Genomic DNA, 23,335 nt, shown 5'->3' with positions numbered 1-23,335 from the left:
AGGGAGGGATAGATTGGGCAGGAACAAGATATTTATATTTTGGTAATTTTGTACATTTTATTTTTAAACTAACATGATACTTAGAATTTTGTAAATAATTAATAATAATAATAATAATAGACAAGTATTGTTTAAATTTTCACCTTAGGTAGGACAGCATTAATCCTTGAGCTATGCACCTACGAACTTTACCTGTCATTCACTGAATAATCTAGTTAAAAAGATTTTTATCAAGTAGTCTAAGAGACGGCCCACAACTCTATATTTCTTGAAAACTCCAAGATAGGCCCATGAAATGGCTCAGCTAGAAGAGCCACTTGGTCCCAGGTCTGATGACATGACTTCCAGTTCCATATTCCACAAGGGGGCAGGCGAGAAGCAACTCCCGAGGCTGTCCTCAGGGGAACATGTTTCTGCACCCACAGTCACACAACACTGTAAGGTGATGCTGATGCTGGCCCGTGACCACACTTGGAGTACTGAAGCCCTGGGGCAGAGCTGTCCTGTTTTATGAAAAGTAAGGTTTCACACATTATCAAGTATCACTAACACCCACAGTTTAATGACATTTTAGATTAAAAAATACTGTTTTTCTTGCTTTGTCAGAATTTGCTCTTAAACATAATACCATGTTTATGTTTAGTAAAATAAATAAATAGTAGATGTACAATACACAAGCCAGATATCATGAGCACTGTCAACACCACCTCTTAATTCAGAAGGCAATGCCAAAATATGGCAAGAAAGACGGCTTGATAATGAACATAAGATGTTTGGCACTGTCCTGGATAAGCTGCACTTAGCAACTGGCGTCTCTGCTGGATTGTCAATTGCAGTGGCTGGCAAACTTTCTACATAGGGCCAGATGGTAAATATTGTAAGCCTTGCAGACCATAGGGTTTCTATCATAACTGCTCAGTTCTGCCAGTACAGCACAAAAAGGTGCTACAGACAATGTGTACATGACTGGACCTACGGGGGGGGGGGGCTACTAGACCCCTAAGTCTACTAGACATCATCAGTAATGATATGTAGTTTACCTGAAGTTTACATATAGTTTTAAGAAACCATCCTAGCCAAACACAGTGATACAGATCTATAATCACATCCTTTGGGAAGCTAAGAAAGGATAGACAGGAAAATGGTGGGTTCTAAGCCAGGCTGGCTCACAACACAGTGAGAGTCTGCCTCAAGAGGAGGAGAGGAGAGGAAATTAGAGGGGAGGAGAGCAGAGCTGAATGGAAAGGCATGATAGGAATGGGGATGGGAAAGGAATGAGACTAAGATGGACCTCAACCATGACATTTTTATGGTGACTTCATAGCTACTCACTGTTGAATAATTTCATCAATGGCAAACAAAAGACAAGCATTCTAAAGTAAATCATATACCGAAGTGTCAACACAGGGAACATCTTGTTATATAATCCTATATAACAGTCCAGTGGGATGCTGGCTGATCTGCCCTATCGCGTCACAAGATTAGCAACCACCAATCATCATATTGCCAAACCGGCACAGAAATTAAGTACATGAATCATGAATTTAACTTCCATATAGAACTTAATTACACTGAGTCTGCACTATAAAATTCATTTATTTTACATGGATCTATATTTTTAATATGCATAGAAGGTATAACCAAAAATGTAAATGTGCCTTAGAATTAAATTAAATTTAGCCAGACATAAGGGTACATGCCTTTAATCCCAGCATGTGGGAGGCAGAGGCAAGTGTATCTCTGTAAATTGGGGGCCAGCCTGGTATAGATAGAGAACAAGAACTGTAGAGAGACATAGTGTCAAAACAAACATACATACATACAAGACTAAATAAAAAGACTACAGTTGAAAAGCAACCCATGTATTGGTCATACTATTTTATTGTACACAAAAAATCTGGCTGTGTTAGCTCAGCCCTGAGTGGAGATGGATAGAGAAAAAAGCAACAGACATCTTCAGTGTCTATTGCTAAGAGAGGGGCATTGGTGGGAATGGTAGAGACAAGGGGTACCCTCCTTTGTGAGGATCCCAAAACCCGAAATGGTTTTATTAATTGCCCTTAAGTCTTGTAGCAGTCTCCATCCCCCTGAGCTCCTCTTCATAGCAAACACAAGCAGATTCCATGGACTACAGGAAGGACAAATACAGTAAAGCTGGAGTTCTTTTACTGTGTGAGCTCTTGAGGTTTCCCAGTTGATAGAGGCCATTGTTCAACCCAGTTAAGCTCATTGGAGAGCCAGTGAAGGCAGGGAGTGTTGTATTTAACAGTAGCCCTTAGAATTGAGGGTAACTCGGAGGAGTGTTTTCTAAGTATAATTATTATTACAGGTATAATCATTTTGACTGACTAGTGAGAATAACTTCCAGGACCTCCAGGATATCTCTTCCTAAAAGATTGATGGCAATGTTGGCCACAAGATGGGGGGTATCATGTCCATACAACCATCAGGGTCCTCTCATTTATAGGCTTGTGTGGTGGGAAAGGTATGAGAATAACCTTCTATATCTACAAGTTGAGGCCCAGGAATTAGTTCCCAGTATTGTGGGATCTCTTGGTTGTCTTAAAATTGTCTTTTATTTGCTTTACTATGAGGCATTTGAATGTTTCTGTCATCTATTTGCATGGTTATCTTTATGTGGGAGCCTTCTGAGATGCTAGATACCCAGATAGCTTCTATTGGAGCAGTTTTGCCTCTTACTGTTGGGGCTGACAGCTGCCTCATTTTAAGCTTAGAAAGGCTCCAGGAGCTTGCCATCCTTGTGACAAGTATGACAATCTCTCCTCCAGTGGAAGGCTCTTCAGAATTTAGGACAGACTGTCTTGGAGTGGTGGCACTTCTGGTGGAGGGGGGCTCCTTAGGGCACTCACCTTTCCAGTGTCCCTTTTTGACATATTCCAAGTACCTTCTGTTTTTATCACTGATGTGAAAGTGTGGGAAATGGACACAGCCTCATGGGATGTTGTCCCCAAATCCTGAGTGGCCACAGTCCACCTATCATAGAGTTTATCTTTGAGACCTTGGCAGGTGAGCCTGTACTCTGAAATCATACTCTCCCAAATGCTGTTTTTAAGAAAGAGGTCTCTGGCTACAGAGTCAGGAATTCTTTCTAAGCTCATTTTGGTTCTAAGAATAAAGGAAGAGTCTCTTCTGTGGGTTGGTAGAGGAAAAGCAGGGAGATAGGGTCTTGTGAGCTGGAAGGTGAAGTGATTCTGTCCCAGGACTGAAGTGTGCAGAGTACCTGTCTTAATATCCTTCTGGGTGGGCTGCCTGCTTTGTGGGCTGCCTGCTGTTCTCCTGTGGAGAAAGCTCCCTGGCCAAAAAGCTCATCATAGCTGATTCTACCTGACCGGCTGAAGGGATTTGTGATGTAGAGAGCCTCCCATTGTAGGAAGACCAGATGGACTACAAAGGAATGGTAGATATCTCAACAATCCCGGGACATGTTTAAAATGGCAATTTGACTTTGGAGGAGGGATTTAGTCCAAGGGGATGCCATCCTCCTTGACTGCCTGCCTGAGATCTTTTAAATCTCCAGCCTGATAAAGATACCAATTTAGACACTTAGCCTGGGTGGATGTTAACCAGAAATGCCTGGAACTCTGGACCCACAGTCCCAGTGCTCTCAGAGCTGCTGGCTAGTGGAAGGACAGAGGAAGAACTGTCCTAAAGTACAACATAGGGAGGCAAGGGAAAGGGAGGGTAGGGTGGATTAGGTGTGGCCAGAGTATGCTGTCCAGACTGAGGAAGTGAATCTCCTCTATGGCCTTTTCTAGGGCTCTGACGTCAGCAACGGGACCATCCTCAGGACATCCATCAGCAGAGTCATCTGATGGGGAAGGCAAAGCGTCCTTGGTGGGCTACAGCGTAGAGGGACCTAAGAATTGGCAGACAGCAGCTAAAATGGGCAGAAAATGGAGGAAGTGGGGGATTTCCTTCCTGGCTCTCTCAGCAGGTGAGATCAGCCACCCGAGTTCATATATTGAGGCTGTAGAGGTGTCCTGCTACCATCCAGGGGGCTGCCTCAAGGACTTCTTTCCAAAAGAAAATGGCCTCTCTTTGGGTCAGTTTCATGCCACAAGTTTTGAGTAATGCTAGTACCCCTATGATCTGGGATTCCTTCAGATAAGACGAAGGGTTTCCCATGATAGAGAAGATTTGGAAATGCCAAGGCCAGAAGTGAACCATGGCCAGTGGCACCACAGGAGATTCTTCAAAGTCCTAGACACAAGCCTACTTGTAAATTTGAGAAACTGGTGACCACCCTACAGCTCTTAACTGGCCATTATGTTACTGGATTTTTTTTTAAGGAGATAAAAAGGTAGGTATTATGGCCAACACCTAAGGTGCTGTTGGGGTCCAGGCTGGGGGCCTTGTGCCAAAGCCTAGGAGTCACCTTGGCCAGAAGATGTCAGTTGCCCCTTTACTGTACCTAGTCCCTTGAGATGGCATAAACCTAAAGGAAAAAACAGACTGCCGGTCTTTCTCATGGGGAGGGAAGATGGGGGTGGGGATTGATGTCCCTGGGAAGGGAACTGTCCACCTTCCTCCTGTGCATACTGGCAGTCTCTGTGTCCCACACTGTGGCACCAGTTGCCTTTCAGGCTCTGCCTCCCCACCTGTCGTGGCTCTGTTGGCCAGAGATCAAGACTGGCAGATCCTGAGAGAATGAGGCAGGAACAGCCAGGAGCCGAGAGACCTCAGGTTGCTGTGAGGATGGTGAGAACTTTTACTGGAAATGGATTCTTCTCTCATACAATCCCAACCACTGTTTCCCCTCCCTCCATTCTTCCCACCTAGCCCCGCCCTCACTCTCTCCCATACCCACTCACCCTCCACTTCCCTTCAGAAAAGAGCAAGCCACCAAGGGACAACAACCATGACAAAACAAGATACAAGACAAGGCCAAAGCCCTCACATCAAGGCTGGGCGAGGCAACCCAACAGCAGGAAGTCCTCAGAGCAGGCAGAAGAGTCAGAGACATATCTGCTCCCACTGTCAGGAGTCCCACAAAAGCACCAAGTTAATAGTCATAACACACACAGAGGACCTGGGACAGACCCTTGCAGGCTCCATGCTTGACGCTTCAGTCTCTAAGACCATATAAACCCTACTTAGTTGCTTTGATGGGCCATGCTCTCCTGGTGTCCTCCTTCCTCTCTGATTTCTACAATCTTCCCTCCTTCTCTTCTTCGGGGTTCCCCTAACTACAGCGGGAGGGGCCCTGTGGAGTGTTTTTAAAACAACAGAATTGAACAGTCCTATTTTTTTTCTACTTTTTATATGTAACTTTTTTTCTCTCTCTTGTACTTTAAAATAGTGTTAACTTCCAGGCATGGTAGCTCATGCCTGTAATCGTAGGAGATTTGCCAGTCTGGCAATATAGCAACTTTTAGGCCAGTCTGGGAGATATAACAAGAGAGAAGAGAGAAGAGAATCTCAGAAGAAAAAACTTTTTGAGATGTCTCATATTTTGAGGCCAGAATGGCCAAAAAAACTCATACTCCACCTGTTTCATCCTCCTAAGCACCTATAACTACAGGTATGTGTCACTATGTCCTCAAGTTGTCGTGTGTACTAATGTTAGGTCATCACATACCAGTGTAACTTGCTTTTGAGACTATCCATAGAATTTCACTATTGTTAGTATTTATTTTTAAGACGGGGTCTCAAACACTGGCTGACTTGGAATTCACTGTTGGTCAAGTTGGCCTCTGACTCAGAGCTCCTCTTGCCTCCCAGTGCTGGAGAACTGAAGGGTAAGTTTTAACTGGTAAGTTTAACTGTGTGCCAGAGGCTATTCAGAAGGCTGAGGCAGAAACACCATGCCATACAAGTCCAGGAATTCAAGACCAGCATAGGCAATGCACAAATAATAAACAATTCATGCTCATTATAAAAATAATAAAGTAGGAAGGGGGCGGCACTGGAAAGATGGCTCAATGGTTAAGAACACTGGATGCTCTTCCAGGACCCCCATGAGGCTTACAACTGTTAATTTTGGTGACAGAAGATAAGATGCCATCTTCTGGCCTCCTTGGGCACTAGGGACACATGTGGTGTCCAGACATACTTACTGGTAAAATCCCCATACTCATATGATAATAAAACAAAAATATAATAAAGTATTTTAAACAAATGTTTCACATTCTGTTGTAATAATTCAGTGTACCTTACAGAAACATCAAAAGATGCTTCCCGAAATGTGTCTTCTGTAAATCGCATCATACACAGCTTCAAAGAGAAAGAAGCAGCTCACCTGAAATATGAAGAGCTGCATGGAATCACCATTTCCCTTCCAAGTATGGAGCTAAGATACACACTTTAAAATCTGTTTTACACAGTTTCCTCACTACTGAGTGTTGGCTGCTTCCAAAGAACAGAGGAGGAAGAGAAGGTGCTACCAGTGATGGTGGAGAAATACTGTAAACACTACCTTGACCATGGCACGGCTTAGAACACATAATACTGCAATGCTATGGGAAGAAAACATTACAATGTTTTCCTTATAGGCTCTAATCCAAACCACAATAAAAACATTAACACACTCAAAATGGGAGACATTATTTAAACTGCCTTCCTGACACCCATACAAAGCTGTCAACATCTTGAGAAATAAAGAAATCTGAGAAACTCTCACAAACGGGAAAACAAAAGCAACAGGTGACTAGTTATGCAGGTTGTCCTGAGTAAGACCCTGACAGAGAAAGAACACACATAGAAACATTCATGAAATCCTAGCATGCCAGTGTCTGACTCTTAGGTATCTCAGATGGACCTCAGTAGTATGAGATGTTGCAAGAGGGGAACCAAGGGCTAAAGAGGGACTGTTTCCAACCTATCTGAAAATTGAAAAGGAACCTTTAAAAATCTAAGTTTTAATTTACACTTTAAATGTTTCAACAAAAAGATGCCTCCATCTTTGTTCACAAAATGTTGCAATCAAATGGGTACACTTAGATGTATAGTAAGAAAAAGAATGCGTTAATAGGCACTGTAATGATTTGTGTATGCTTGGCCCAGGGGAGGGCACTATTAGGAGGTGTGGCCTTGAAGTGGGTGTGTCACTGTGGGTGTGGACTTTAAGACCCTCATCCTAGCTTCCAGGGAGCCAGTTTTCTCCTAGCGGCCTTCAGATGAAGATGTAGAACTCTCAGCTCCTCCTACACCATGCCTGCCTGGACACTGCCATGTTCCCACCTTGATGGTAATGGACTGAACCTCTGAACCTGTAAGCCAGCCCCAATTAAATGTTGTCCTTGTAAGAGCTGCCTTGGTCATGGTGTCTGTTCACAGCCTAAGATAGGTTCTGTACATTACAGTTTCGCCTGGTTTTGTCAGGTTTTGCAGTTTTCACTGTTCTAATGTCATGACCTGCTTGTGTGTGTGCACTTTTTGCAGCTTTCTAAGATAAAATTCATACAATTCAAGTGGACAATTTTTTCCAATTGCATACAGAATATACAATCATCAGGGTAGGGAACATGGCTTCCTATTTTCTTCATGTCCATTAATCTCATTTTCCAACCCCCACATTCTCCCTCTCCAGCATTCTCAACCCTTTAGGGGTGCATATCAGACACCCTGCATACCACAAATTTACATTACTATTCATAAGAGCAGCAAAATTATATGAAGCAGCAACAAAAATAATGTTATGGCTTGAGGGCTCCACAACATGAACTGTGCTAAAGGGTCACAGCGTTAGGAAGGCTGAGAACCACTGCTCTAGACAATCACGGATTTTCCTTCTGACATTAGTTTTACCCCTCCCTGACTTTGCTTTCCCTAATAATGACCTTGATTATCTTCGAAATCTTCCCAAAGCCTATGCATCCAATGATAAACATTACCTAATGATGCATTTCTCTGAACGGACTCAACTAAAGGACACAAGTCCTTTAAGTCAACTGAAGGACTTACAAGTCCTTCATCTAATTAATACATTCTAATTAAGTCCTTCCAGTCAGTAGCTTGGATGCAATGCTTATTTTTTCTCATGTTCTTTCTCTATTTTCAAGTTCACAAGAGGACTGTCTTACTCAACCTCAGCTTCAAGCATGAAGTAACTTTTTGGCCACTCTTCCTTTCTACAAATGACAACTGTGCACTCTTCGTTTGGGATACATAAATAGGCCTTACCAAGTAAGCAGATCTGGGAATAACGAGGAGCAGCCAGCTTGCTAGAACTCACAATAACACATTTTAATGCTCATAGCCCTTAGGTTTTGAAGACAACTGTTTTGATGGAAATAACCCCTAAAGATAATATTTCTCCCAGATAAAGCACTGAAAATATTTCTTCCTCACTGGCACGGTTCTAACAATCAATTAAGCAATGGCAAAAAAACAAAGAAACTGTAAGGTTTTAGATGTTTAAATGTGTTTACCTTTAAGAAGCCTCAGTGGGCAACAATGCTAAGGTTTCTGTGCACTTATGAGCTTTAGCTGAATATACATCAGCTGTGTGTTTGTGTGCTATTAGTCAATACACATTAGTTACACCACAACAAAAGAAAACTGGACAGGCTTTGATCTTCTCATTTAGTAAAGGAAAGAAAATGTTATTTCTAAGGTCCAAGCTTAGAATGTCTTTTTTAGAAAAGCAGCTTAGACTCATAAATGTCCTCTCTCTCTCTCTCTCTCTCTCTCTCTCTCTCTCTCTCTCTCTCTCTCTCTCCCTCCCTCTCCCTCTCCCTCTCCCTCTCCCTCTCCCTCTCCCTCTCCCTCTCCCTCTCTCTCAAGTTTCTACTTCTAATATTTCCTACTCCAAGAAACAAACATGATACAATTCTTACATTTTAAGAAACATAGAGATATTCTAATAAAGTCAAAGGATCCCTCCTAAACAACATGTACACATGCTTCAGCAAACAAAGCACTAGGCATAGCCTCTGTTCACTGAGGCCAGACAAGGCAGCCCAGTTAGGAGAATGATATCCACATGCAGGCAAAAGATTCAGGGACAGTGCCCACTCCAGTTGTTGGGGATCCACTTGAAGACCAAGTTGCACATGTATGAGGGGCCTAGGTCCAACACATGCTTGTTCTGATGAGACTTTCTGTTATCACTTTAGTCTTGAATCTTAAGAATATCCTTTCCCAGGATTTTTTTTTTGTCCTGTTATGTCTTAAGTATTCTAAATTTCTTTATGTAAGTCTCTAAGTTTATATTGAATGGCACTCACAATATGCTCCTACCCTCAGCTCCACCTGGCTGCATTCTGCTTGTGGGTCAAGATGTGAGTTCTCAGCTACTGCTCCAGCGCCATGCGTGCCTGCCTGCTGCCATGCTCCCAACCATAATGGTCATGGACCCATCCTCTAAAACTAAAAGCCAGCCCCCAAGTAAATGCTTTCATTTAAGTTTCCTTTGCCAGGCCTCTTCCAACAATAGAAAACTAAGACATGTAAAAATGACTTACTCTCTTACCATTTCAAATCTGCAGTCATCTGAGATTAGTCTGATTCCATTTCTGTCCCTCAGTTCCTCGGCCCTCTACTTTGTTTCTGTGTTGGGTACCCTCTAGTGCTAACACACAGCAACAGTCTTTGCAAACAGTACTGCTCAGCTTGAATTTTAAAGGCAAAGCTGCTTTTGTTTGCTTCAGAATGTTTGTTATTTTCTTGAATCAAAAAGTATAATCTTTTGGGGAGAAAAGGCACATGTCTTTAATCCTAGGACTTGGGAGACAAAGGTAGGTGGATCTCTGAGTTTAAGGCTGACCTGGTCTATAGATTGAGTTCCAGGACAGGCAAGGATACACAGAGAAGCCTGTCTCAGAAATCTACAAAAAAAAAAAAAAAAAAAAAAAAAAAAAGCCAAAAAAACAAACAAACAGTATAATCTAGTTCGATCCAAGTACCAGGTGGTTGCTATGCTTCTTACTGGGCTCCACCAGGTTCCACTTCCGCCGCCATGCCTGGAATCGACAGCCACAGGTATAACAGAGGGGTCAGTTCTGATTGTCACCTTCAGTGGGGGAAGCTCAGAGCCTGCCCAGCCTGTTGTCTGTCCTACCTCACAGCCCAGACAAATGGATCCCTGCTCCTATGAGATCAAGCAGTTCCTGAACTACCACTCCAAGTGATCTATCCCTGTATAGGATTTTAAGGAGGCCCAGGGCAGGCCTCCCTGCCCTCCGAGTCCTAGGACATGGCATTGCTTTCCCCAATTCCTCACTGATAACTGGACGTGACAAGAGTACCTACAACTGAGAGTAAAGAAAGGACTTCTCACCCCACAGATTAACAAGACATAAATGTCCATAAAGAGCCTACTTTAGACCATGTGTACATGCATATTCCAGTGCCACCAAGTGTGACTACACAAGTTCAATCTCTAGGACCCAAGTTGCAGAAGGAGAGAATCAACTTCTATCTAGATTCCTACTAGTTCCCCTGACCTCTACATGTGTGCTGTGGCAAGCACACAAGCAAGCACACATAAAATAAAGAAACATTTTAAGAGCCTTATAAGGTACACAGGTATATTACTGATATATTTATTGAATTCAAATTATATATAAGACACCAATCTATACAGAGTCATTTAATACATCATAATATATATAAGTAAATTTTAGAACTTACAATTTACAATGGCTGTGTATATAAAATTTACACTGAAACAGTCTTCCAAAGCAATTTATTTGGCTGTTCGTGTTCGAAGCCGTCGTTTGAGAATCTGATGATCAGTTTCTTTTACTTTCTGTTCCATTAAAATCTGAAATTAACAATTTCAGTTTTTCAAATACAGGTAAAAATAATTTGCTTATGAGTGATGTACTTATGTGCTTAATCACTGACTATAATAAATATATTAGAGTTTGTTTTTCTAAACAAATATATGTAACAGAAAACAGATTTTGTAAAAGATTCTGTCAACATTAATTCAAGAATTAAAAAACCTAGTCTGTTCTGAATCCAAGGCAGATCTAAGCTTGAAATATTTACTAAAATATTTGGACATATACACCTCAAACCAGTTTTAGGTGATCACCCTTTACAGCAATAGGGTCTAATGTTGAGTGGAAAGCACACTATACTCTAACATAGCAAAACCGCTCTGTAGACATAGGAATCTTCCTTTAATATAGAAGAGAGACTGCACTGCTCAGATGGGAAATGTGACTAGAACAGTACAGGAAACAGCAACTCAACTGGTAACTGACACTAAATCCTTTCTAGGTGCCTTCTGGGGCCAGCCTTAGGTTTGACAACTACTATTGGAAAATCAACACTCTAAATTTTTCTTGGTCATTTCCTGTTGAAATCCCTTAATTATTTTTCTACTTTCACTTTTATCCACTAAGCAAATGAGAACTTTTCCTGTAACAGCTCTCATACAGACAATGAATCAGAATGACAACAACCTCCTTTTCTTAAAAAAAGGCCTACAAAAAGCCAGGCATGCAGGCACACATCTATGATACCAGCAACAGGGAGGCTGAGGCAGAAGGAACCTTACAAGTTTGAGGCCATTCTGGACTACATGGTGAGACCCTATCTCGAAAACCCAAACAGGACTAGAGAGATGGCCCAGTGGTTAAAACCACAGCTGCTCTCGCAGAAAACTTGGATTCAGTTTTTTAATACCCACATGGCAACTCAATACCCTCCATAACTCCAGCTGCAGGGGTTTCAACGCCCCCTTCAGGCCTCAAAAGGTACTGTACATATGGTGCACATTCATACATATGTGCAAAATATTCATACACATAAAATAAAAATAAAATTTAAACAAGAAAAAAACAAAAACATAAAAGGCTTAAAGAAAAATGAGGGAAAATGATGAAATATCAATTTTGTGTTTCTAATAGATACATGAACCCAGACTTATTTAACTCTTGTAATAATGATAGCACAAGGAAGAATAGATTTTAGAAGTAAATAAATTATTAGTTGTAATCTCTTGAAGGAAATATTACTCTGGTAAAATTTCAAATGTCACTGCATGATGCATATTTGTATGTGTGTATATGAGTGTGTGTATGTATGCATGTTTGCATGTGGATATACTATACATTATTGTGGTATTTATATGTAAGTACTATAAGTACTATACCTGAAACCTAAAGTATAATACCTGTCTTAAGAGCAATAAAGAAAAATGTTTAAAGCCATAGGAGCTAGAGAGATGGCTCAGAGGTTAGAAGCACTGGAGGCTCTTTCACAAGAGCCTCCATATGGCAGCTCATAAATGTCTGTAATGCCAGTTTCACAAGATCCAACACTCTTATGACTTCTACAGGCACTAGGCGTGTGTGTGTGTGTGTGTGTGTGTGTGTGTGTGTGTATAGTATAGTGTATAGTGTGTATAGTATCCCAAACACCCATACATATTAAAAATGAGTTTTAAAAAGAAATTTAAAAATCATAAAATTTAAATCATAAAATTGTTACAAATACTTTTGAATTAAAAAGAAAATATATAGTTTTACACTGTTGAAAAAATAGTAGCTTACCACTTGGCCAGATATGTTGATGGGAGATGAAATTTCGTTTCTGTATAATTTCCGTTTGGGTTTTTTTGGCTGAGACACGTTTTCTTTACTTACTTCTACGGTTGATAACTTTGGGGAACTCATTGTTTCAATTATCTTTTTTGCTATAAATAAAAATGTTAATTCTTGTGTTAATTTTCTAACTGCAAAGGTTTGAAATTCTTAATGAATAATACATAGAAATTAAAAAGAAACACGATGCACTATATAAACAGTGACAAGAAATGACTAGATAATACATCCAATAACATTCAACAAAGAGGGGAGAAAAGCAACAAAGTATCACTGGGACTCTAGCACCTTTAATAACTTAGAGGTGTGCCCCCCCCATGTAAATTAAAAGTAAAGTGCTAAATCCAGGCATCACACACACACACACACACACACACACACACACACACACACACGTACATACGTACGTATCCTGAAACCTGGGAGGATGAGGCAGGAAGAGTTTGAGTTTCAGGCTAGCCTATGTTATACAGGAAGACCTTGCCTCAAAAACTCAAAACACTAAATAAATCAAATAAATGAATAATGAAGTAATACAGTAGATTTGCTTTGATACCAAAATTTCAAGATGCCCATAATGACAATAATCAGCAACTCTTTATGTGCATGTACATCTACCCCACGCCCAATTCATACTGCATAGATTTTAAGAAACTGACTAGAAATTTTTAAATTTTCTGAGGCATTAAAGGCACTGAATCAAGAAAGTTTGGCAACCTCGTTAGTCTTCACAAAGTACTTTGTCTCATTTCAACTGGGATTCTCATCTTTCCTTCCCCACTTCTGGTCTCCAGTTTATCTTACTGCTCTCACTCAGGTCATCCCACAAAACCTCTCCACACAGTCTCCCTACCTGGAATTTCATGTACACTTTATACTGTTAAGTATTCTATATTCTACCAACATTAAAACTATTCCTTGTAATGAATATGCACATCTGTATGTATATAGATACACACAGTACATATTTTAACAAAATCATATTGTATAACATGTCACTGTTCCTCCGCAGTCTCTGCATGAGTGCCACACTCCAATAACAGACTGTGATGTTTCCTCCCCCAAGTTGGTATGGTATATATATGAATAATTAATGTCTTCAGGTACGTAAGACAAAAACAAAACCACTGCAAGGATACACAATACCAACAGGCATTAGCTCCAAAGGGTAGATGGGTGCAACCCTACATTTCTATACCCACATTCCATTCCCATCCTAAAAAAGCTTTCCCAAAGTTCCCTCTTCATTCTGATTGGCGTTCTCTCTCCTCCAATACTGCCCAACCATTTTATTTTACTTCTGCTATATATTATAATGTATAATAAATATATTGTTATCTCTGCTCTCTCTAGATCAGTTACTTAAATTTTAGCCTTTCTGCTCCAATACACAATGAACATACAGGAACAATTTTTTTAATCCATTTCTTCCCACAGTATCCAGAATAAGACAGTGCCTGCCTGTCTGCCTGCTTTAAGCATTAGACTTACTACACTGCTGAGTGTATGTACTCTGCATTTATTTTAAAAAGGTAATCTAACTATTCCACAAACCTTTTGATTGAAGAATTGTTGGAGAATGTTGCAAAAAGTCTCCAAATTTCTGTAGCGTTCCCTCTCTTTTTTTAGAGGCTATGTTTGCACTAACTGTAGATGCTTGGCTCCGTAGGGAGTATGTTTTCTTAGATGATGGACATAAGAAAACCTAAAAACAAACACTTTGTCACTGATAATGAAAAGGGTTACATGGAAACAGTTATGGCCATTGTTAATTACATGAATCTAGAATTAAATTCGTATATTAGACTGAAGGCCTAAACAATGGTGGGACTAGTCTGACAGCTCGCGTGAGCAAAGTGAACACATGAAGAAATGACTGCTAATGGGCAAACAGAAAAGGTTATATCCCACTGTGAATTACAATGTGTAATTTACACATGTAAAAAATGTCAACTTTTTAATTTTTAATTTTTTGTTGTAATTGGACACAACTGTGACTGGACATAAGAAAACTACTACTCAAACTTTGACATCTTAAATCTAAGCTCCTGCTTTATCATAAAAACTACAAATAGTCAACTGGCGGGAGGGCAAACCTTTTGTTCCTTTTTGGCAGAGGAATTTCTATGCTCTGAAACGGGAAACTTCACATTACTTCTGGGTGTCGAATTCTTCTTATTTTCACATTTCACCAAATCCTACAAGTAATGAATGTAGTAACAGTACTGGTTACTTTCTTGATGATAATTTCTTTAGATTCAAGAAGAATGTCTGTAAATGCTATATTACTAATCAGGATACTTGTTCTTTAACAGGGGCAGCTGCTATTCAAAAATCAGGTGCAATGTTGGAAGATATTGGTTGTTTTGCTAGAGAAAAAGATAATAGTATTGGCAACTAGTGAGTAAAAGCCCAAAATAAAAATTGCAAAGCCCTACAAATCAGAGGCCTCTAGCTTAATACTGTGAGTTGTGCTGAGGCTGAGAAAGCATGGGTCAAAGTGTGAGTTTAGCAATGGGGTTGCCTGAACTCAATGGAGAACCTCCAAGAACGTTTCACCTGAACTTTATGGGCAGCTCTACATAATCTCATTGAAATCTGGCAGGATCAAAAGAAAACTAAAACTTCACAAAGGCAAAATAGGGAAGTAAGATACAATCGCAGGGCTGGAAAGCTGGTTAATCTCGGCAATTAAGAACAATGGCTATAACTACTCTATGGCTGAGTGTGCTGGCACTAGCCTTTAATTCCTGCACTTAGAAAGCAGAGCCAGGCAGATCTCTGTGAATTCAAGGCCAGCATGGTCTCTATAGTAAGTTCCAACAGCCAAGGCTATGTAAAGAGACCCTGTCTCAAGAAAGAAACAGCAAAAATAACACTAGCTACTTTTTCAAAGGACCAAGGTTCAATTCCCCACATCCACATGACAGGCAATAACTATCTGTAACTCTAGCTCCAGAGGACCTAACATCCTCTTCTGGCTTCCATATGGAACACAAACATATGCAGGCAAAATAACTATCCACTTAAAATGAAAACAATACATCTTTCTTAAATGAGAAAAAGAAATGTACATAGGATGAAGCATTTCAGAGGCATTTCGGGGGTATATTTAGTGAATTTAACTGTTACACTTCTGGCTGTAGTCAGAAGAATACAAGGATACATGCATTGAGCAAAGTACAAGTAGAGCAGCAGAGGAGCGATCGCAACCAAGTTACAGAGCAGAAGGTACGAAGTCTTCGGCAGACTACATGAAGAGTTTAACAGTACTCATGGGAAGCAAATAAGGAAAGACAGCAAGGCTGTACAACACATGGGAGTGCTCAATAAAGAGCTTCTGGGAGGATTTAATGGAATAGAATGCAGTACTGTTGAACAGATTTTCACTGGGGCCTGAGAGCTAATTTATTACAACAGTGAAGATGTGACGAAACCATTACAGTGAAGATGTGACGAAACCAGATTAAATGTTCACATTTCAGCATGATAAAACTAGAACATCCAGAAAATCTTTCTGTGATAGAGATGAAACCTTTTCTGGAGCGGGGTGTGGGGGGAACGGGGTCACATTTAAACTTCTTCTTGTTAAGCATAGAGGGAAAAGATGTACCAATGAAATGTCAATGTAGTATAGATGATAAAATTTAAATATTTTAACTGTATTTAAAATGTGCTTACCATTGTGGGGAAAAACGTTAAAAATCTAAGTACTCAAGGCACTCTATGTATCACAGGGAAGCTATGCTCAACAATATCCACTCAGGAATGGATCACCTGACAGACAGCCAGGAGTAGGATAACTACTATTTTTGTTCTTCCACCAGCTTGAAAATATATTTATTACTCTTTAAAGAAGTAAAAGGAAATTTGGGAAAGGCTTTTTTTCCAGATATGTTAAGCTTAAAACAAGTAACTTTAAAAGTAAATATAATCATTTATTATATAGCTCCCACAGAAAGAGAGAAAAGGAAGTATTTGTAAAAACATTAATATATTGCTTCAGAGAACTAAGGATCAGGAAGTTTATGTGACTCTCCACATAAATGTGGCTGAGATACAAAGTCCAGCAGCCCTACCATCAGGAAGCTGCACTAATAAGTTGAAAAGGCTTTTACCCACCACTACATGAAGGCCTCAATCCTAATACTAGCTGATGGAGAAGAACTTATTTTCCACACTTCCCACAACCATAAAGAGTTAAGATTTTAGTTAAATGACAAAAACACTGATCAAGCAAGTTTGTCCTTTCAGTTTCTCTAATTTCTGCATCAGACATTTCCCATCCCAGTGGAGTTGATGTAACTAGTTTGGAACACCCTAGTCTACTGTATACTAGTATACTGAAATAGGTGTCAGGTAAAATCCAGCATCATGTGACCTACTGCAGCTGAAACATGAAGGAGTAAATGATTAAGCACAGCTTTCTGGGGACTATGAAGCTCTCGTATCCAGAGTAAGTTCTTATGAACAGAACTGGGCAACAGACATAACTCTAACTACCCAGATGACTACTTACCTCCTCTATTTCACCACTCTTCCTCTTCCGTGCCTTGGGGATCTTAATTGTGACCGGTGTGGCACAACCAGGGTGTTTCACTGCCATTTTGTTTGGCTGCAAAGGTGTAAACTGAATCTCCAATTCAGGTTTCGGAAATCGAGTACTTTGTACATTTTCTGTTGACACTTCACAAGAGTCAAGAACTACAGATCCATCCTACAACAATATAGAAATGGGAGAAGGCATCATTTACTTTTGTAACATGGATCTATAAATCACACAGAATCAATTTTCTCAAATGCTGTTCAAGACAGTGACTTGAAAAGGAGTATGTTGGGGACCAGCATGGACAGAAGACTGACATATCTACACTCTCCAGGTTACACACAGTACATTAAAATAGGGGGAATAGGGTCAGGGTTCACTTCCTAATATCAACAAGTAAGTTGGAGGCAACTTAAAGAGACTGGCATCACCCAAATTCTTATGAACCTACGAGACATATAGGTAAAAATTTACTGGACCTCACCACAAAACCCACTAAGACAGAAACATCCAAAGAAAAACTTAGTATTTTAAACATGCACCCCAATTATAATAGATGTAACTCCAGCAACAAATTCTTTGTGACTTTTTTTTTTCATTTAGGAAAGGAGTCTTTCATTCCCTTCCTTTTAATGATTTTTGTGGCTCCTGGAGATTACAGGAGACCATGGTTCTAAAGAGCACAATTACAGGAGCACTGCCACTTCCATCCTGCCCCACTTGGTCCCCTGGGATGCTTTCAGGATACTTCACCTATTGAAAATGTCCCAAACTAAAACCCAGACTCTAGCCCATGAGCGCCTCAGGCCTTAGCAGAGGTCACAGACATCTTTTCTGCGTCCACTATGCAAATCGAGTCACTTGGCCTTTCAGCCTCATTGATGTTACCAATCTCACAAAGACAGTAAAATACACGGAAGAGAATGCCAAACTTGATTCATCCAGAACCACAAAATAGACAATAACTGCTGGAATTACTAATAGGAAACTGGAACCAAGAGATTTTAGGACAAAGTATGTAAGTTTATGGGGAAAGTAATGTCCATCATATATGTATGACTAGTAAGAGAAGAACAGAGTGTTATCATGATATTTGTTCTGTAATCCAGCCCACAGCACCCCAAGCCAGGGCTTCCTTCTATCCTTCCGATAGGAACACTACTCTATACTGGAAGAACACCTCCCAATATTCCTGACTCTATGCAAATGCCAATCACGTCTCATTCATGTTTGTGCCCTTATGTATTTATCAAAATTACCAATGCTGAGTAAGCACAATACATTTTTAAAATAATTGAAATATTTTAGGTAATATAAAATATTATTTACATATTTCATAATCCAAACTGAGGAATTCTGCTTAAATACAAAACCCTAAACCCAATGGAGTTCATTATAAGAGTTTGGTGGTAGTTATTATAATGAATACAATTTCAAAACAAAGCATAATGAAAACAAATATTGACCTCTTATCTTTTATGGAATCTATTTCTGACCATCAAGTTTATTTTTATGAACATTTTAAGGAGAAAGCAAAACCCCCTAAGATGACCTGATCTTCATCGCCACAGGCTACATAAAAGTAGAAGAACAGAGTCAACTCCTACGTTGTTCTTGGGCCTCCACATGTGCCATGTGGCACACATACTGCCTACCCCCAAAGAACACCACGACACTAAAATAAAAATAAGTAAGTATATAAAAGACAAATGTAATTCTAGGATCTAATTTCTCAAGGACCTCTAATTTCCCTTCACGTATATCAGCATACACAGAGTTAATTATGTGGCAAGGCACCGACAATACGTGATTACATTATACTTGTAACTGTACTTGCTGATGACTCATAGCAGGTAAAGACAGCAAAGTACCGGTTGTATTACTGAATACCAACCTCTGCTGTATTCCTAGAAATTTCAAAACTTGTTGACTGAGGTTCAGTTTCAACTCCACCAAGATCAACTGAATCATTATATTCAGGCTTGAGATTCATGGTTTGGTTTTCCTAAAACAAGGAAACATTAAATAAGAAAATAATTCTTAATCTGAAAAAAAAAAAAAGATAATACCATATAGAAATTTTAAAATTAAGCCATGCACAGACTGATTATTAGAAGTGCAAACTCTTATAAACCACTTTTCATGCCCTCAGCATTCTCATCTTTAGACTCAGGAAAGGCTGGTTGGGCAACGTACCAGACTCTTCTCAGTCAGTCAGAGACAAAATCTGAAAGATTGAACCTACTTGCCATTTTACTTTTTTTTATAATTGTCTAGTTAAATTTGGAGAATTTTGTCTGGGCGTGGTGGTGAACTGCTGTGAGCATTCAGAAGGATATGCAGGAGAATCATGAGTTGAAGGTCACAATAAGACTCTGCCTCTAAAAGCAAAAGGCAAAAAACAACATGACAGTTGGCTCAGCAGGTAGAAGCTACTGGATTTCAGGTATCATAACCTAGATTCAATCTGTGGAACCCACCGTGGGAAGAAAATTCATAGTGGAAAGAAAGAACTGAGTCCCAAATGTCATCTTCTGACCTATGCAGTTGAGTGTGGGCACGTTTGCATGTATTCTATTCTGTTTTATTTTCTTAACAAAGTGACAGACCTAGCTATGATAAATGACAGACTCTCTACTTAGTTGGAACTTTGAATCCCAATTTTGATAAAATAATTTTTGAAAAACCAGAGGTGGGTTAGCAGGATGGCTTAACAAGTGAAGACGCAGGCCACCAAGCCGTGTCAGACTGACCCTGAGTTGGATCCTGTAACCTACATAGTAGAAGACAAAACCCAGTTCCTTATGTTTCTGCTCTGTCTTCCAGAAGCATGCTGCGGTCTGTACGTGTACACACACATACAAAATAAATATATGAAAAAAAAATATAATAAAGTAAGAAACCTAGAGGCTGCTTAGTAAAGTAACCACAACATTAAGAATAGAAAAAGAGAAAATAGTAACTAAATCTTTTCTTACAAGCTAGTCTTCATGCCATTTTCCATTAAGATAGGGCCTATTCCAAAACCCTACTTAGATGATTCATAAAGAAATAAGACACGTTTTAACTTAATAAACTCCAATATTTATCATAGCACAGTCATCCAAATGTGCCCATGCCATCTCCTTAATATTGGCAAGTAACAGAGACTCTATGCTGCATTGATATGGAGAGAGCCACCCCAAGGACTGGTTTCCCTTGTAATAAAAACTCACTTACCAACTTCATGATGCTAAGAAGACAGTGTTCCCTATTTTATTGATTGGTTTATTTATTTTAGAGACAGTCTCACTATGCAACCCTGCTAGGTCTAGAACTTGCTATGTAGCCCAGGTTAGCCTCAAACTCACACAGATCTACTTCCATCTGTCTCCTAAGTTTCAAATATGCCTTGATTGTTTATAAGGATGTGCTATCTATAAAAGACAAGCTTCCTGCTTAGGATTTCCAACCCCAATTAACAAAGTAACTGCTTTGCCAACTCATGATGCCTTTCCATCACTATACTTACTTTAAAAATATTTTGTATCTTCACATACTAAAACTAAGGGTGGACTAGAATGGGTGCATTGGTGGTGATGCCTTTAACCCTAGCAGAGACAGGTTCCAGGACAGCTAGAGCTACACTGAGACTGATCACCTCCAATTTTTTAAATTAATTAATTAAATTTAATTAAGGGTGGGCCTAATCATATAAGACTCAACAAAACTTCATTTTTTACATTTTCAAGATAGATAAAGATAATCCTAAATTATAAACTTTTAATTAGTTTAATCTGGGAAATATGAAAAGCATCAAGAGAAGTTGTTACATTTTAGCAATTGACTAATCAATTATAATAATAAACTCTAAAAATTCAAAAACCATGAAAAATATCCAAATTGCTAAAGCGTTTGGCTCCTTTCTCATGTACTGAGTATATACAGCTGAGAAGTAACTTTGAGGATGCCTTATGTTCAACAAGAAGGTACAGAAAGAGTAAGCGGCCACTCACTGTCCTCGAGCTCTCTGCTGCAGCCTTTCTTAGTTGCTGGATTTCTTCATCCTTATGCTTGCTGCTGGAGAGCAGAGCCTTCATCTGTGTCTCTACAGCTGTGACCAGCTGGTCTCGCTCTTCTCTCCACTTCTGAAGCTCACTATTTTTCTCTGCCAGCTGTGCTGTCAGTGTTTCCTAATCAACAAACACAAAAGATACTGAAGCGTACTGACATAGGTATGAAAATGCCATAATGAAACCCATTACCTTGTTTCCCAACCTAAAACACTAACTGAAAAATTAAACATAAATCTTTATAATCTAAGAATGTATGAAGAAATTTTAAAATATAACACATGAATAAAATATATATTACTCATTCATGTGTGAATGAAATACTTATAAAATACAAAACACTATTTTATCTTTTATATATGCCAGGAGCAGTGGCCCACACCTTTAATCCTAACATAGGGTAGTCATAGACAAGTAGATCTCTGGGTTCCAGGCTAGCCTGGTCTACATAATGAGTTCTAGGCTTGCCAAAGCTAATTAATGAGAGCCTGACTCAAAATAAATAAATTTCTATAAATTATATTTGTCCTTATACCACCTACAAAAAAAATCAATTACTGGTAATTTCTTTCAATAAATAATTATAATTTATAGCACCTTATATTATTTCCAATATTTGAATAAAAAATAAAACTACAGTAAAACAAATGACACATCTCATAGAAACTAAAAAATAGGAAAATGAAATAAGGAGCTGAAGAGACAGCTCAGCAGGTAAGAACACTGGCTGCTTTTCTAGAGGACCTGGGTTCAATTCCCAGCACTCACACAGCAGCTCATGACCATCTGTTACTCTAGTTCCAGAGAATCCAACATACTCTCTGGCCTCTGAAAGTACCAGGCACGCACACACTACACAGTCATACACATAGAATACACAAATCCATAAAAGAACTGTAACAAAAAAATTGAATTAAAAAAAAATGAACATAAAAAACAATTCATTTGTACCGGGTTCAAACAAGTGTGAAGTACTGTGTCAGATTAAAGAAAGCACATAGAAAACCTACATGTGGAAACTGTTAGCATCTCTGGGGAATAACCTGGAAAGAGTTGGTGCAGCTATCATTAAAAGGTAAGTCAACACTGAAAGTTTCTAGTTTCAATTGTAGAGGAAAGTAGGAATCTTTGCAGAACAAAAAGACAAAGTCCAGAGCCCACTACAAGGTCTTTCCTTCTATCGACAGGAAATACAGGCAGAGGGCCAGAGCCACAGCTTAAAATAACCTCAGAAAACTCTGCACTGTACTTTCTGTAACAGGCACTGAGAGAGAAAAGGGAGCCAAAAGTCCTGTCAAGTACACTGATGGCAGCAGCAGAGGAAGGAAGCAGTAGTCTTGCTTTCCTCTTGACACACCACCAGAACAATAACAAACAAAACAAAACAACAAAAACAGTTCTAAGAAGACCTGTGTAGTCCAGAGTTTGGCCACCCTAGGGCCTCTATGAACCACACTCTGGGAAACCAGAGCACGAGTTACAAGCTACTCACTGAAACATGCCCTACTGGACACCTTTAGCCAGAAGGAAGAAACTGAATCAGAAACACACAGTACTCAACAAGGCAGAAATGTAGTCTGAGGCATCATCTGCAGTGAAATACAGATGGGGACAGGGCTTCAATCATCAGGGACCACTATCAACCCAAGCTACCAGAGAAAGACTTATCCAGAGGTGCGAGGAGATTAGGAACTTGGCCAGTGTCAGGTCATCAGGAGTCCAACAAAAGATCACCTAAAGTCATCAACAGGATCTGTCACACAGCTTTGGAAAGGCAGCTTAGCAATAAAGCTGTCATCTGCAAGTTGGGGAAAGAACACCCAGAGTTCAAACTGAAATTTCTATCAGGCACGACCATGGCACTTGAAGAAATACAAACTAATACTACTTTGAGATTTTATATTATCCTAGGTCAGAATGGCATGTATAAGGCCCAGCACATACATACATACATACATACATACATACATAAATAAATAAATAAATAAATAAATAAATAAATAAGAGAAATCTCAAACTCAAGGACACACCTTGAGGTCTTAGAAAAACTAAGGCCGAGCCGAGCAATGGTGGCGCACACCTTTAATCCCAGCACTTGGAAGGCAGAGGCAGGCGGATTTCTGAGTTCAAGGCCAGCCTGGTCTACAGAGTGAGTTCCAGGACAGCCAGGGATACACAGAGAAACCCTGTCTCGAAAAACCAAAAAAAAAAAAAAAAAA

The 23,335-nt window shown here is 39.6% G+C and overlaps 1 protein-coding gene across 2 annotated transcripts in view; it reads right to left on the bottom strand.

Annotated features, from left to right (window-relative positions):
- Nucleotides 1–10,606: 10,606 nt before the first annotated feature.
- Kif20b (kinesin family member 20B) overlaps nucleotides 10,607–23,335 on the bottom strand; it is a 51,266-nt gene continuing 38,537 nt past the window's right edge. For both annotated transcript variants that reach the window (XM_028773488.1, XM_028773489.1), the window contains exons 25-31: nucleotides 21,060–21,236; nucleotides 18,959–19,069; nucleotides 17,038–17,235; nucleotides 14,615–14,716; nucleotides 14,073–14,223; nucleotides 12,468–12,610; nucleotides 10,607–10,726 (exon numbers count right to left, since the gene is read on the bottom strand). In XM_028773488.1, the coding sequence (XP_028629321.1) occupies nucleotides 10,649–10,726; nucleotides 12,468–12,610; nucleotides 14,073–14,223; nucleotides 14,615–14,716; nucleotides 17,038–17,235; nucleotides 18,959–19,069; nucleotides 21,060–21,236 (960 nt within the window). In that variant the 3' untranslated portion in view covers nucleotides 10,607–10,648. The remainder of the gene's footprint in view (nucleotides 10,727–12,467; nucleotides 12,611–14,072; nucleotides 14,224–14,614; nucleotides 14,717–17,037; nucleotides 17,236–18,958; nucleotides 19,070–21,059; nucleotides 21,237–23,335) is intronic.

This window comes from Grammomys surdaster, unplaced genomic scaffold (assembly GCF_004785775.1).
Source record: "Grammomys surdaster isolate TR1022 unplaced genomic scaffold, NIH_TR_1.0 229, whole genome shotgun sequence".
Taxonomy (NCBI): Eukaryota; Metazoa; Chordata; class Mammalia; order Rodentia; family Muridae; genus Grammomys; species Grammomys surdaster.
Note: the sequence above shows the minus strand (reverse complement) of the source record. Positions and strands in the feature narration are given on the sequence as shown.